At 47.2% G+C, this 14,262-nt stretch overlaps 2 protein-coding genes across 2 annotated transcripts; one reads left to right on the top strand and one right to left on the bottom strand.

The window, feature by feature from the left end:
- Positions 1 to 4,829: 4,829 nt before the first annotated feature.
- On the top strand, positions 4,830 to 6,168 carry gjd4 (gap junction protein delta 4). Its single transcript, XM_068747769.1, has 2 exons — positions 4,830 to 4,893; positions 5,036 to 6,168. Exons 1-2 carry the CDS (start codon positions 4,830 to 4,832, stop codon positions 6,166 to 6,168), a joined length of 1,197 nt encoding a protein of 398 aa, XP_068603870.1.
- A 5,308-nt stretch (positions 6,169 to 11,476) lies between these two features.
- On the bottom strand, positions 11,477 to 13,207 carry fzd8a (frizzled class receptor 8a). Its single transcript, XM_068747768.1, has one exon. The coding sequence runs from the start codon at positions 13,205 to 13,207 to the stop codon at positions 11,477 to 11,479; it is 1,731 nt and encodes a 576-aa protein (XP_068603869.1).
- Positions 13,208 to 14,262: the final 1,055 nt, after the last annotated feature.

Genomic DNA, 14,262 nt, shown 5'->3' with positions numbered 1-14,262 from the left:
GGCAGCGAAAGAGGGGGAGGAGAAGAAGTGGATGAGGACTGCAGCAGCGTTCCGTGTTTCCCTCCGAGGCTGGACTGCTGTCTACGTTCCTTCAGCGTCTGACGTGAAGTATGAACAGATAATATTTTATTCCACAGCTTACAGTTACATTTAAAGTTTCTAACATTATGTTGGTGTTGAATGTACTTTTTAATTCTTCCCATTCCAATCCTTCAGTCACCTCAGCGAGCAGCACACAGGACTACATATCATTCATCCTCCGTTCATTCACACCGTAGCAACGCAAGTTGGGGCTCCTATTCAGAACGCTAACGTAGAAAAAGAAGCACATCCGTGTTTCGGTTCGGTCACTGTGGCAGCAATTTAGCTGATCTCCACACGCTGCCGTTCACTTAAAGCAATATCCCTGCGTCACCTTCCTGTTGTGATGAAGGCGTGCACACCTGGGAGACGACTGCCAGGGCGACAGTGCTCCACGACGAACTGCAGAGCTGATGTACTAAATTCACTTCACTGCCATCTTCCTGGCCTGTGGTGCCTGTAATAAGCTCATTTAACACCCCCCCCCCCCTTTTTTTTTTTTCTTGGAGGAATAGAACAAATAACTGAAGTATTTTATTTTCTTTCCTTTAATATTTTGTAGCTCTTCCAGCTGACAAACAGCACAAATGTTTAGGGAGGAGAGAAATCATTGCAGGGGCGTTAAGTGAAGATTCAAACGCTGCGTATAAGGATTGATTGGATACGTTCTGCTAAATTGTCTCTGTACGGTGTAAATACGGCGCCAGTGTGCACAGTCTGTAGATGGATATCATACTGTAGGAAAGCAGAATGGCTTCAGAGTATTTATATTGGATCCATTTTTACTGTACACGAGGGAAGAGGGTAAATACGTTTGCTTTCTTGTTCCTATGACAAATGAAGTGAAGTATTAAGGCTTAAACGGGAGACGCCACTTTGTCTGCTTTCTTGTTGTGACGTCACGCTGCAGAGAATGACGTTTTCTGTGTTACATACGATGAAATGAGGATACGAAACATTTATCGTGACTGTGTGGAAGCATTTCCAGGTTCATGCGTGTTAATGCTTGTTTTTTTTTTTTTATGGAAACCCCACAGGGAGCACTAAGTGAATACATCGGTCAACAGTATTTTTAGTTTGATTGTTCTGTATAATTCAGGCGTGTGTGGTAAAATAAATAAATGAAAAGCTTTAGGGTTTTGCTTCCGCCACTCTACAGCGCTTCTTTCTCGCCGATCATTTATTAACTACTAAAAACTGTCCTCTTTTATATCTTACAGTAAAAACATTGCATCTCGGGATTGTTTTGCAGCGTTGGTAGCGAAGCCTTTTATCAGTTAGACCAGTTAACCACGCCATATCACAGCTGCTGCACGTGTGGGGAAAGATCAGCAACTAACAAATGATTAAATGTGTGTTAAGATCAATAAGCAGGACAAAAAAATAAAGTTTTAATGATCAACTGATTTGTGGTAGATATTGGGCTGCATAGATTCTGGCATTTACTGGAAATAATTAAAGCGAACAAATCGCTTCCTTTCTCTGACAAACATTTGGAAGAAAATAATGCGAGTATTTAGTCGAGGTTTTCTCTGTCTGGGTTTCTCTCTGGGACGGTTTGCTAAATGTGTGAGATAAATCTTAACAGTTTTATGATTGCAGGTATTTGCCTTATGATCAACAGACACACATTTTCCTCCCGCGCATCGAAGAAACACGCAAAGTTTAAATATAACCTGCAGCTCGGAAACGGGCACAGATTGTTGAATAAAGGTTGTTTTTTTTTCTTTCACGAGATAAGTGAAACCTCGTGTCTGTCCTTTATAGGAAAGTTACTGGAGTTGCTGATGTGAGCTCAGTTCAAAGATTGTATGCTATTTATTGTGTGTGCGTGTGTGTACGTGCAGCCCCGTCTGGTGTTCTCCTCGGTCATCAATGCCACGTAGTTCTAAGTTTGGAAGCCTGACAGTAAATTAGTTGGCTCTGTGGCGTCCCATCGGATAGGTAGGTGTGTGTGTGTGTGTCGCAGCCTTGTGCACGGAATGCTACCTCTGCATAGAGTCTTTACTTTTCTCTCCCTTTTTCTGGATTTATTCCATTCGTGTGAGGTCACGATGATTCAAATGGGGACACTCATGGGAATACTTTGAAATTCACAAATTCTACATTCATGTTATTGGAGGACATTAAATCAAATATTTGTTTTATTTCAAAAATCTCATGTCGCTGTGACTGTTGATTCTTCTCCGATTCCTCACCGACTTTTATTCTGCTCAGCGACTCCTGTTCACCGAACCCTCTCCGGTTTGTTTCCCTCTGTGTGACGTCAGCTATGATTTACAGAACTGCTCCCACTTCTTATGAAGCAATGTTTAGAAATCCTGTGCGAGAATAAACTTAAAATCCTTGCAATAAACCAAGTTTACGCCTCTTCTTTAAATCCATCCATAACCCAGGGTTGACGATACGCACACACACACACACATTGACTGATTCCCACATTGCTACCACAATATTTCAAACATGCACTGTGACTACGGTAACACAGAGGTGATCCAACCAGCTCTCTCATCCTCACTTCATTTCCTTTCGGGGAATTTGAGTGGAATCCGGCCTTGCTCTCTACGCGATGAGGTTTTCATTCAACAGGGACCTAATTCTTTGCACCAGTCTAAATCAGTGTCTCTCATTGGACATAGATTCAGTATTTTCTCTCCTTTTTTGGGGTTGGATTTGGATTTGGCCACTTTTTTTACTTACTAACTTCACCTGTTCTCTGGTTCCAACAGATGAAATGACTGAGCTGAGACTTAACGAACAGAAACCCACAGTGTTGATGGACAGAGTGATTAATTACAACGGGGCCCAAAGGACATTAGAAACAATGGCAGGATTACTACCTTCTGTAATATGCATGTGGCTGACTTGTGGAAGATGAATCTGACATTGTGTTTGAGACACCGGCTGCAGGTCCTCGTCTTGTTTTCGTGCTGATCTCTCCGACTTGTGAATGGGATCTACTTCCTGCGGGGAAATTCAACCGACGGAGCTTCAAACCTGAAAGCATCGGTCGATCGACTGCGAGACGCAACCCTGCTTTTAAAATGGATGCAGGTGAATGGGAGTTAAAGTAAGCCATCAATGCTTTTTGACTTTGATGAGACGGAAGAGGAGAGGCGTTTTCTCCCCGCTTGCTTTAACCATCCATCCCATTATTATCACAGGAGTTGCTTGGAGTCTGTCCCGGTTTGCTCTGGGGCCGAGAGCCCCCCCCCCTACGTCGCCTGTGCATCGCTGGGCTGCTTTACCAATGATGAGCAAATATCTGGTTATTGTTTACTCCATTACTGAATAAAGGAAAGGAATGTGCAATAAAGTCTGAAACTTGACAAATATTTACACTGGCTGACAAATATCAGAAAACACTGAATCTATTCAATCATGTATTTAAACACAACTTTAAAGATATTTGTTATACTACAGTAAAGCATGATATGGCATTGCCAAATGACATTGTAAACTCTTGTGCTCAGTTGACCCAGACGTTTAACATGTTCGACTCCCCCACCTACTTCCACCACAGTTGGTTCAGTTTTCTGCCTCCTCGTCTCTGTTTGACATCAACATAGGCAAGAGAACCAGGGAGTTAAATTTAAGGGGTAAAAAGAACATTCCTTAAAATTCCAAGTGGACATGATCTACCATTTCCTTCTTTTCTTAACATTTCAAGTAGTGTTGAATATCTTCGAAATCTATGTAATGATAAACTGACTGACAAGGTGAACATAACTTTTTTTTTGTCATCAGTTAGAAAATGCGAACCTCGCAAGTTTTCCTTTCCTTGCGAGTTGCAGCACGAGTTCATGCGCCTTTACTTTGACATCAGCATATTGGGATGTCGACGCTAAAAAGACACATTGTGCATAAGAAAGTCATTGGATCATCGTAAATAGATTACATCAGAACATCCAATAATATTACCAAAGTTATACCAAGTGTAAAATCAAAACTTGGTTTGTGTTCCAGGTTCATGTCGTGTCAGTCATTCTGTAGTGAGCGAAAGAAGTTGTGTATGTGTGTGTGCCTGCCTTGTGTGATTCTAACTACGATCCAGACTGGAGGTGCTAATAACGATTGATCAGTAGTGATTATAGGCCAAACCGAGCTTTAGCCCTGTGTCGCACCACGGAGGGCAGATGCAGCATGTGAGAGAATACATTTGCGCCTCACTTACATGGTTTTTGCACGTCTGCTTGTGTTATCTTGATTTATCACCAAGACGCTGCGGTGAGTTCGTGTCTGACTGTGAAGCAGCCGGTTTGAACTTGTCCGCCATTGTCCTTGAGAACTGAATACAGCGACTTAGAGCGAGTGAGCCAAGAGGCTCGTTACCCTTCTGTGAAGACGACCGGGGCGGCACCAAAATATCTTTGCAATGCCACGATGGGGATGTGCCTTTGAGAGTGAAGTTAAGAATAGACGCACAATGGGTTTCACTCCTGTCTTCCTGTCTTCTGTTGTCTGAGGACAGACGGTTGTCTGCATGGGGGACGTAACGGAGAGGTGATCTGCATGGTTTACTTGACTGAGCTAGAAGAGCCTTGGCTGACTCTAATGGACCAGATTGGATTTTTACCAAACAGAACCTGGAACCTCGAGAATAGGAATTTAAACTGCCAGGGGAACGTTATACCCGTCCACCTTGGCGGTTCCTGTCCTCCTGGAAGTCGCTGTGCCCTTCAGGAGACGGAGGAGAGGAGAGGTTGCTGGAGGCTCAAGGACTCTGGAGGTCTTTGAGTGCAGGAAGCATGGTGGGTTCAAGTGTCTCTGACGCCATCTTCATTTCCATCAATCACAGCATCACGTTCATGGGTGAGTTGACACATTTACTGGTTCCTGATCAACAGAAATGTCTGTATTCTATATATATATATATATATTTACCAAAAGACCTGTAATCCTGAAGAGGAAACCTCAAACTCCCAAGCCAACACCAATGTGCTTATCTTTTCAGGGAAGGTTTGGCTCATTGTGATGATCTTCCTCCGTATCCTCATCCTCCTGTTTGCCGGTTATCCTCTCTTCCAGGATGAGCAAGAGCGATTCGTTTGCAACACGATTCAGCCCGGCTGTGCCAACGTGTGCTACGACCTCTTCTCTCCCGTCTCTCTCTTTCGCTTCTGGTTGGTGCAGCTCACCACCTTGTGTCTCCCCTGCATCGTCTTTATCATCTACGTGATCCACAAGATCTCAAATGACCTCGCAGTGGACCCAAACGCCCGTGGACAAGCCCAAACCTTGTCATTTGTCAACATTCCTCAGGAGCAAATCGACGAGATGGGATGGACCCAGTGCTTCACGGGAGTTTACGTCCTCCATCTGATGTTCAGAACTTTCCTGGAGGCGGGATTTGGGGCAGCTCACTACTACTTGTTTGGGTTCTACATCCCAAGGAGGTTCCTGTGCCAGCACCCGCCGTGCACCAGCCAGGTGGACTGCTACATCTCGAGGCCCACGGAAAAGACGATGCTGCTCAACTTCATGCTCGGCGTGGCTGCTCTGTCGCTTTTGCTCAATGTGTTGGATTTCGTCTGCACCGTCAAGCACTCTGTGATTCAGAAGAGCCGGAGGAGGAAGACACTGATGGAGAGGATCCGTGAGGAGCAGCCGTGTTTCCTTCCAGACCAAGGAGCCTCAAAAGCCTCCGCGACTCAACGAGATGTAGAGAGGGAGGCTGGTCAGACGGGAAGTTTCCGGAAGCGGCGAGGCAGCAAAGGTTCCTCTGAGCACTCCGCTATTAACTGCTCACTGGGACCTCCAGGGTTCAACGCAAATGGAAATTACGGTGTTTTTCAAGAGGAGGCTCCGGAAAGGAGCGGCAGCGAGGTGGCTCTGTGCCCACTTGAGCCGTCCGGAACGCCGAGGTCTTTTCGTGTTAGCAAAAGAAGCGGACTCAAACCGCCACCTCCGCCCAGACGGGATCTCGAGTCGATCCCTGGTGGGTCGGCCAAGCCCATTGGGGAAGTTCCTGTTACAACGGCATTCTCTGCCAGAAGGGTAGGCCCATATACCCTGGTCCAATTTGGTACCGATGCAGAGCTACAAACAAATGGTGATGGGCAAGAGAAAAGGTCTGAATGGGTTTGACTGGGGGGGGGGGGGGGGTTGGATCGCTTTAGTTCCAGCATATTTGCCTCACAGAGACAAGAAACGTTCCTCAGGGCACCCAATGTGGGAACCAAACAACCTTCTCTGTGTTCATCGGTCATCTTAGACTCATGACGCGTAATCAGATCCACTGTGACTGTTTTTCATAATGACTTAAGGTCATGTTGCGCTTGTGGAAGATGAGCTGAGTGGCGCATAGCAACCATAATTCAAGTCACGAATATCAACTCCCAACAAAAGAAGTAAGGAAGGACTGGCGGGTCCGAGGCCTTGAGCGTCCTCGAAGAATCGCAACCTTGAGAGGATCTAAAAGAGTACAGCGCACCTGTTTCTTTCCTTGTTGAGCTCACTGTCTACAGACAAAGACAGGCTTGTCCTACAGACAGCCCCCTGCCCCCCACTTACGCTAGTCTATATGATACCATGCGGTCCCACTCTTTTGAGTTTGTCTAGCTGGTGTTAAATGACATGGACGCCCAAAGGCCCTGACCTTTTGGATTAAGAGGGTCAGGCCCAAAATGAAAGACAAAAACGTGACCAAGGTGCCGTTCATCAAGCTCATGTATAATGGATTAGGGTAGTCCTCAGTAAGTAATTATCTCTCCTCCTATAGGGACGCCATATTTATGGAGACGCTGTTGTCACTCTATTTCAGTGCCTGGTGGAGCTTAAGGGGAATACAAACCTTAATGTACACTGCCACTAGAAATAGAGCACAGCAGAGCTCTGGCCTGTGTTTCCTGTTGCCCTCCAGGATGTCTGCTTTTTTTTTTTTCCTTGCTCTGGCTTTGGTTTCACCTTGTTCCCTGCCGATGTTGATGCGGGTCAGATAGGAGCTCCCATGCTATCGGGGTCAGACGTAGTATTTACACTGAGGCTTGCTGCAAATATGTAGCTTGAGTCTGACATATATCAAGGTGTTCTGGTCCATTTCCTAGAAATGTCCAGATCACCTTCAGATTGCAGTAAATCAGCCAGATCCCAGTGGCGTGTCCTTCTGGGTCGCTGAGGGGCTGGTTGCTTGATCTTCCTCCTCTTGTGGTCTCTTTGAAGGAGAGAACAAAACAAAAGCTCGCTCGTGTACTGCATGTTGTTCTCTGACTGTCATGAGGTGGACCACAGTTTTTTTTTTGTGTGTCAGCAGTTCGAATGGAAAAAGCCAAAGTCGAACTAAAAATATGCAAATATTATTTCTGGTAATTATTCAAAGAAAAGTGAAATTAAGCAAATTTTAAAATGATATATTTAATCAAGAGATGTATTATTTGGAGTACGTACACATCATGGAATAATCAATGTTGTAATCTGACTGCCTGATTGTCATTTTGTATTCAAATGAATATTTCAATAATATCTCCCAAAACAATATTAAAAATGTTTTTGAGCAGTTTGGTTAATTGATTCAGAGGGGTTTGAAGTCCATGTTTGCAAATCTGGCAAATCCAAGGAATATCTGTTTCCTTAATGTCACATTTAACATTGGCATACGCACATTTTGCAGCGCTCTGAAGTGGACAGCAGTTTTCACAGTCGCTGCATGTTACAAAGTAGAGAGCCCAACATCCTGTCCTTGTCCGGTTCCGTTCCACCACGATTTGTTCCGTGCGTGTCCTTGAGATGCTCTGGCTCACATGGAGAGCTTCCTCATCGCGGTGAGTCTGCTGAGGGAGTTCATCTGGCCCGATGATGCAGGACAACAGTCTCCTCCGTCATATCTCATGAAGATCCAGCTCCTCCCCGTGCAGTAGACAGTCTTTGAACCCACCAGACAAACATGTCGTACCAGTCGTACGTTTGGACACACCTGCCCGTTTACTTGAATGATAAACTTATATTGTATGTTATTTGTTACATAAATGTAATTTTTCACGTTTTTTCAGTTGCATTTCCTGTAAAAAAAAAAAAAAAAAACCCATCTGGTTAATGGCGCCCTCAAGTGGACACACTTAGATAATGCATCTAAAATGTAAAATTCAGCCGTGACAAAAAAACACATAATAGAATGGGACTATGGCCACTACTACTTACAATAACAGCAAAAACAATATTAATACTGTAACCGTTCTACTGTGATATATATTATTTTGCTTTGCCGCTGTTGTGAATAGTGTCACATTACAGTTACGCTGCTGTCCTGTCACGACTCATCCTGTCATTCTGTCTGATTTTAAATGATCTGAGCTGTTGACCCTCCAGGGAATCTATATCAACATGCAAATAAACCTAAGAACATGCTAAAGGTTTGAATTTCATTTCATTGTGTTCAAGCGACATATGGAACACATCCTAGTTATTAGGGTAAATAGAATCACCGAGTTTTGTGGCATAATCCCACTACATTCAACACCAACTCCCATTTGCCAATCATCACCAAACAACTCACCGCAAACCGATGTGAAGAGTCCAGAGCGGTAAGGAGATTTCCTCAGAGTATAAGCATTTGTAAAAGAAAGAGGTTCAGTGTGCAGAGATGGAACCGGTCAGTTTATCTCTTAGGTCCCGTTTCCACGATGACAGGTTGAAATGAAAGCTTTTCCCTTGTGTTTTATAAAGTTCCACATTTACATGACAGTAACGTGAACGTAGCCAGCACGGTGAGGTAGTGAGTCACAGCAAGAAGGCTTCCGGTTCGGTTCCTTTCTGGGTGGAGTTCGTATGTTCTCCCCGTGTCTGTGTGGGTTCTCTCTGGGTTCTCTCTGGGTTGTCCGGCTTCCTCCCACCAACTAAAATATCCACCTTGGGTTAATTGGACACGCTAAATTGTCCGTATGACTGAGCATGAGTGTGGATGTTTGTTTGTCTACGCTTGCACCTGCGATACACTGGCGACTCATCCAGGGTGTGCCCTCTCTCTCTCTCTCGCCCGTAACCCAGCCGGATAGGCTCCAGCAACACCAGCAATTGTCCTCAAAGTAGATTTAACCTTAGCTAATTTTAAAGCCTCAAAGAAATGACAACTTGAACAATCCTCTGCTTGTTTAGTTTGCAGAATCACGCCGGTGCTCAGAAGGACCTAGACGGCAAAAAAGCTCTACCCACAAATCCTGTTTCATAACGACCAAATTAATTAGTGCAAGATTAACTGGATCAACCCCAGCTGGCATCAGAAAACCACTTTTTTTCCCCTTGAAGGCAACTTCTGAAAATGTTGAAAGAAAAGAATGTATGTTTTTTCTGTTTCATTTCTAGTTGACAGTTTGATGTGACAAATCAATCACTGGGAAAATAAAATTATATATATATATATTTAGATTTCATTGTATTGACAATTGTTCTTTCTTAAACACTATCTTTGAAAGGCAAAAATGATTCCACGTCACAGCTCTGCTCAGTTAACTGAACTTTTCATTTTTATAAGCAATCGGAATTTCTTTTATTTGAATGCTTTAATTTTAAATTTAAGGGCAAATTAAATTATAATCTCGGAGGTGTATAGTACTGCGTTGGCCACTAGGTGGTGCTGCACATTAATGCCACAGCAAGAGCTTTACATACTAACTTGCTTTTTGAGATAACAGCCACAAAAAAAAAAGGTTCAAGACTGAATGCAAAATTACTCTGATAGAATGAAAACAATTGAGTCAGATCAAAGACATAAAAGGATCATTACCTCACAGAATCTGGATTAATTTCCCCGAACTCGACCATTATAAGCTTCACACAGCGCTCTCATGTGTAGATGATGCCGCTCTTTTCATCTGGAGAAGAAGAACGTCTTTGTCATGATTTCCATCTTCATCGCCTGCATGGTGTCTCCGCTGACGGTGCTGATGCAGGATTGATGTGGGCTGATTTACTCTCTGCAGATGCAACGTCTTGCGCTGAAAAGAAGCTTCGGGGGTCTACAGTAGGGGGGGGTGGGGGAGTAAAACTGGAACAAAAACAGCCACTACAAAAAGCCTACTGTCACCATTGACCGATGAATCAAAGGTATTCCTATGCTGCGGTAAAGTGTATCATCTTATGCCAGTGCATTAGGTTAATTGGGACCAAACCAGATACATTTGTCCCCAAACGTCCTCCATTAACGGGGCTCTAAGATGTGAGATCGTGTGAACAGAGACCACCTGTGGGGCTTTCTTTGCTATTTCAATATCATTCAGTTCAACCCCCCTGCACCCGGTGACACAGCTTGAGCTCAAGGGAGAAGATGTTTCAATTCAGGCTCGGTCGGAAAATAAAAAAAACACAAGATGCAGGGGGCTCTGGCAGGTTTCAGCTCTGACAAATGCAGAAGAGCGAGGGGTTCCAAAATGTTCTTTGAATTGCAGGGACGTCTACAAAAGCATCCAAATGGGGGACATTTAGGGGGGGGGGGGCTTGGCACATCAGAGAGACACTCCTAACGCACACCTTTAGAATGTTTAAAAAAGAAAAAGAAAAAGATCAAAGTTTCTGCAGATGAAAAGGGTCTGTTCCCTGCGTTTATACCTCCATTCACTTCACCCCCCCCCCCCCCCCCCTTTTACCAAATTAAGAATCTGGCTCCAGCACGCATGTGAAGAGGACTTAAACAATTCTGGAGATGCTCCAGCTCAAGCCCTGCCTCTAATTACCAGCCTCTGATCGTTAAAAAAGGGTTTCCTCTCCAAAGCTGCTATTGCTGCTGCCGTCCTCAATAAGATGACCACAAGGAGCCGTAAAATATGCCAGAACCGGCCAGAAAACAGTGCAGCCCCCACTGTGCGGGGGGGGGGGAGGGGGCATTGCAAAGTTACACAGAAGTAGTCGATTTATCAAATGTTTTATTGTCAAAATAAAAGCCATATTTGCTTTCTCAAAAAAAGAGAGAAGCGATCTAGACTGTACAAATTTACAATAGCTTATAAAAGTTTTCTTATATACACAAATATACATGTTGTTGTTGTTGTTTTTTTTTTACATAGCTTTCATATAAATACATCTTTAAAATTACAAAATGAATGACCCGTAAAAGATTTGGGCTCTATTAAGGCTTCATTTAAACCCTCCTTTTTTTTTATTATACAACCCTATCTGGCACTATATGTAGATAAAATGACAATTTAAAAAAACAAAAAAAAACTAAATACTAAAACAAAGTAATGCCCAGTTTGTGTAACAGCCTCAGTCTGAACCATTAATACACACAATCACGAGGGGTGGACCTAACCTGCGTGAATGACAGGTAAACGTGAGTGTGTGTGTGTGTGTGGGGGGGGGGGGGGGGGGGGGACACACCTCAGCAGCAGGTCATTACTATGCAAATTGCTTTACACAGAGACAATTAGCAGTTCTCATCAGCTGCCCCCCCCCCCGCCCCCCCCATTCAAACCTGGGACAACGGCATCTGCTTGGGGCACGACACGGAGCTGGCCGTGCCCGACCTCCACGTCAGTCCGGTGCTGACGTCACTGTACATGGAGCCGCTGGTGGCCTTGCTGCCCCAGCAGCACCGGGTGCAGAAGCTCCTCCACGAGTCCAGGGTCTTACCGGACCAGATCCACACCCCGGACGTGATGCCCACCAGGAGGCACATGAAGTACTTGAGCATGAACACCGCGTAGTCCGGACTCCGGCGGTCCCTCTCGCGCAAACAGCTGGAGCAGTTGTGCGTCAGCTCCCAGCTCTGCCGGTTGTGCTGCTCGTAGAAGTAGCAGGCCACGATGACGGTGGCCGGGACCGTGTAGAGCACCGTGAAGACCCCGATCCGGATCATCAGCTTCTCCAGCTTGTCCGTTTTGGTGCCGCCTTGCTTGATGACGCTGCGGATCCGGAACAGCGACACGAACCCGGCCAGGAGGAACATGGAGCCGATGAACAGGTAGATGACCAAAGGGGCCAGGACGAACCCGCGCAGGTTGTCCAGGTTCTGGTTCCCCACGTAGCAGATCCCGGCCACCGTGTCGCCGTCCACGGAGCTCAGCGCCAGAACCGCGATGGACTTCATGCTGGGGATGAGCCACGCCGCCAGGTGGAAGTACTGCGCGTAACCGGCGATGGCCTCGTTGCCCCACTTCATCCCGGCCGCGAGGAACCAGGTGAGCGAGAGGATGACCCACCAGATGGAGCTGGCCATGCCGAAGAAGTAGACGAGCAGGAAGACCACGGTGCACAGCGCGGGCCCGGTGGTCGCGTAGTGCACGTGCTCCGCGTCGAACTCCCGGCTGCACGCCACCTTCTCGTGCCCGGCGACGAGCCGGACGATGTAGCCCACGGACACGAACATGTAGCACGCGGAGAGGAAGATGATGGGGCGCTCCGGGTACTTGAAGCGCTCCATGTCGATGAGGAACGTGGCGACGGTGGCGAAGGTCGACACGAAGCACAGCACGGACCAGAGGCCGATCCAGAAGGCGGTGAACGCGCGCTCGTCGTGCGTAAAGTACGGGTTGTGGCACGGCATGGCGCAGTTGGCGATCTGCCCCGTCTTGACCCGGTTGTAGAGCGGGTGCCGGTCCGTGTTCACCGGCACCATGGGCTCCGAACACTTGCAGCCCGGCTCGCACGGGGAGGCGGGCGGCGCGCGTTTCCCGGGCGCGGCGGGGCGGCTCGGCTTGGAGCCTTTCCCGGGATGGTTGGTGGGCTTGGAGAGGACGGGGGACGCCGTGGTGGAGTCCGTCCGGTTGTAGTCCATGCACAGGGTGTCCGGGTTGCCCTGCGCCGGCAGCAGGTCGCACCTCATCCTGTCCGGCCAGGGGAAGCCGTACTGCCTCATGAGGGGCGCGCAGCCAGCCCGGGCGCGCTCACACACGCTCCGGCACGGCGGGAGCGGCTTCTTGTAGTCCTCCAGGCAGATCGGGGTGTACATGCTGCACAGGAAGAACTTCAGATCCGGGGAGCACTGGATCTCCACCAGGGGCCAGAACTGGTGCACCTCCAGCCCCGCCTCGTCCTGCGTGTCGTGGTTGAACTGGTTGGGCATGGACGTGTAGTTGTAGCCGATCCCGCGGCACAGCGGGACGGCGATCTCCTGGCAGCTGATCTCCTTGGCCGTGGTGCAGCTGGATCGGGGCAGGAGCGCAAGCGAGAGGAGCAGGTAAATCCGAACCGGGTCCATCTCTCCAGCGCGTCGCGCCCCCCACCCCCCACCTCCCCTCCTCCCCTTCCTCCTCGACAACGTCCGGTCCGGTTAGATGTCGGGCAGCGAGCCCATCGCGCGTCTCTCTCTGGATCTTGCGCGGAGTTGCGCGCAACGTGCAAGCCCGTGTTTACTTCCAGCCGAAGAGGAGGAGAGAAAGCGGCAGGCAAGATGGCTGAGAGGAGAAACCCAGCTCCTTCTGGAAACAAGCTTGGAGTCGACTCAGAAAGAAAACCCTGAAGATCCGGATGGATCTCTGGCAGCAGCAAAACGCGGGCCTCGATCCTTTCTCTGGACGCAGTGGAGACATTCAGCCGGCGCGTCCCAGCTTAGACCCGGTTCCCATACACATCACCGGCCTGGGGATGGAGCAGCGCCCTTATATACCGGAGCCGGTCAGGCCACGCCCCTGGAGCGACTCCACCAATCACAGAGCGACAGAGGCGTTGCTTTAACGCTGTCAATCCTTTTCTTTTCTTTTTTTTAACGAAATGTTTTTGTTTCTGATCGCACGAGTTTGTTCAGAGTCTGGGAGATAATATGATGCTGATGTGGCCTCAAGAACACAATTCTGCAGCCAAAGTCAAACATAACGGTGTAATAAATCCCTCAAACGTGTATTTAATCGCAAATCTATCATTTATAATATACCAGGAACCTTAAATAATAACATCATGACATTATTAAGAATTAAAAAAATCAATGTCTGAACTCTCTGTTTCGCGTTTTGCGTCTTCCTTTGACACAAACTCTTCCTTTGTGTCACAGCATACACACCAGTGAGGGGCAGGACACGCGCGCGCGCGCGTGTGTGCGTGTGCGCGTGCGTGTGAGAGACAGAGAGGTCAGTTGGGCAAATGAGCTCATTTGCGCATGCTAAGACTACACGGGGAGCTGTCTGTGCTTGTGAAAGGCGGTTTTATTTTGTTAAACGAGGTGCTAATGTTTCGTTTAACGCTTGCATAGAGCTCCGCGGGAGGCGTAATTGCGCGCGGCAAAGACCAATCTGAAAAGCAGACAGCGCTGACATGCTT

The sequence above is a fragment of the Brachionichthys hirsutus genome, chromosome 14 (genome assembly GCF_040956055.1).
Source record: "Brachionichthys hirsutus isolate HB-005 chromosome 14, CSIRO-AGI_Bhir_v1, whole genome shotgun sequence".
In the NCBI taxonomy this organism is placed as follows: Eukaryota; Metazoa; Chordata; class Actinopteri; order Lophiiformes; family Brachionichthyidae; genus Brachionichthys; species Brachionichthys hirsutus.
This window is presented reverse-complemented; position numbering and strand designations above follow the sequence as displayed.

Coding starts and splice junctions, on each gene's coding strand:
- gjd4 (XM_068747769.1), top strand. CDS start 4,830: ATGGTGGGTTCAAGTGTCTCTGACGCCATCTTCATTTCCATCAATCAC. Junction 4,894..5,035: donor TCACAGCATCACGTTCATGG/GTGAGTTGACAC, acceptor TTATCTTTTCAG/GGAAGGTTTGGCTCATTGTG.
- fzd8a (XM_068747768.1), bottom strand. CDS start 13,207: ATGGACCCGGTTCGGATTTACCTGCTCCTCTCGCTTGCGCTCCTGCCC.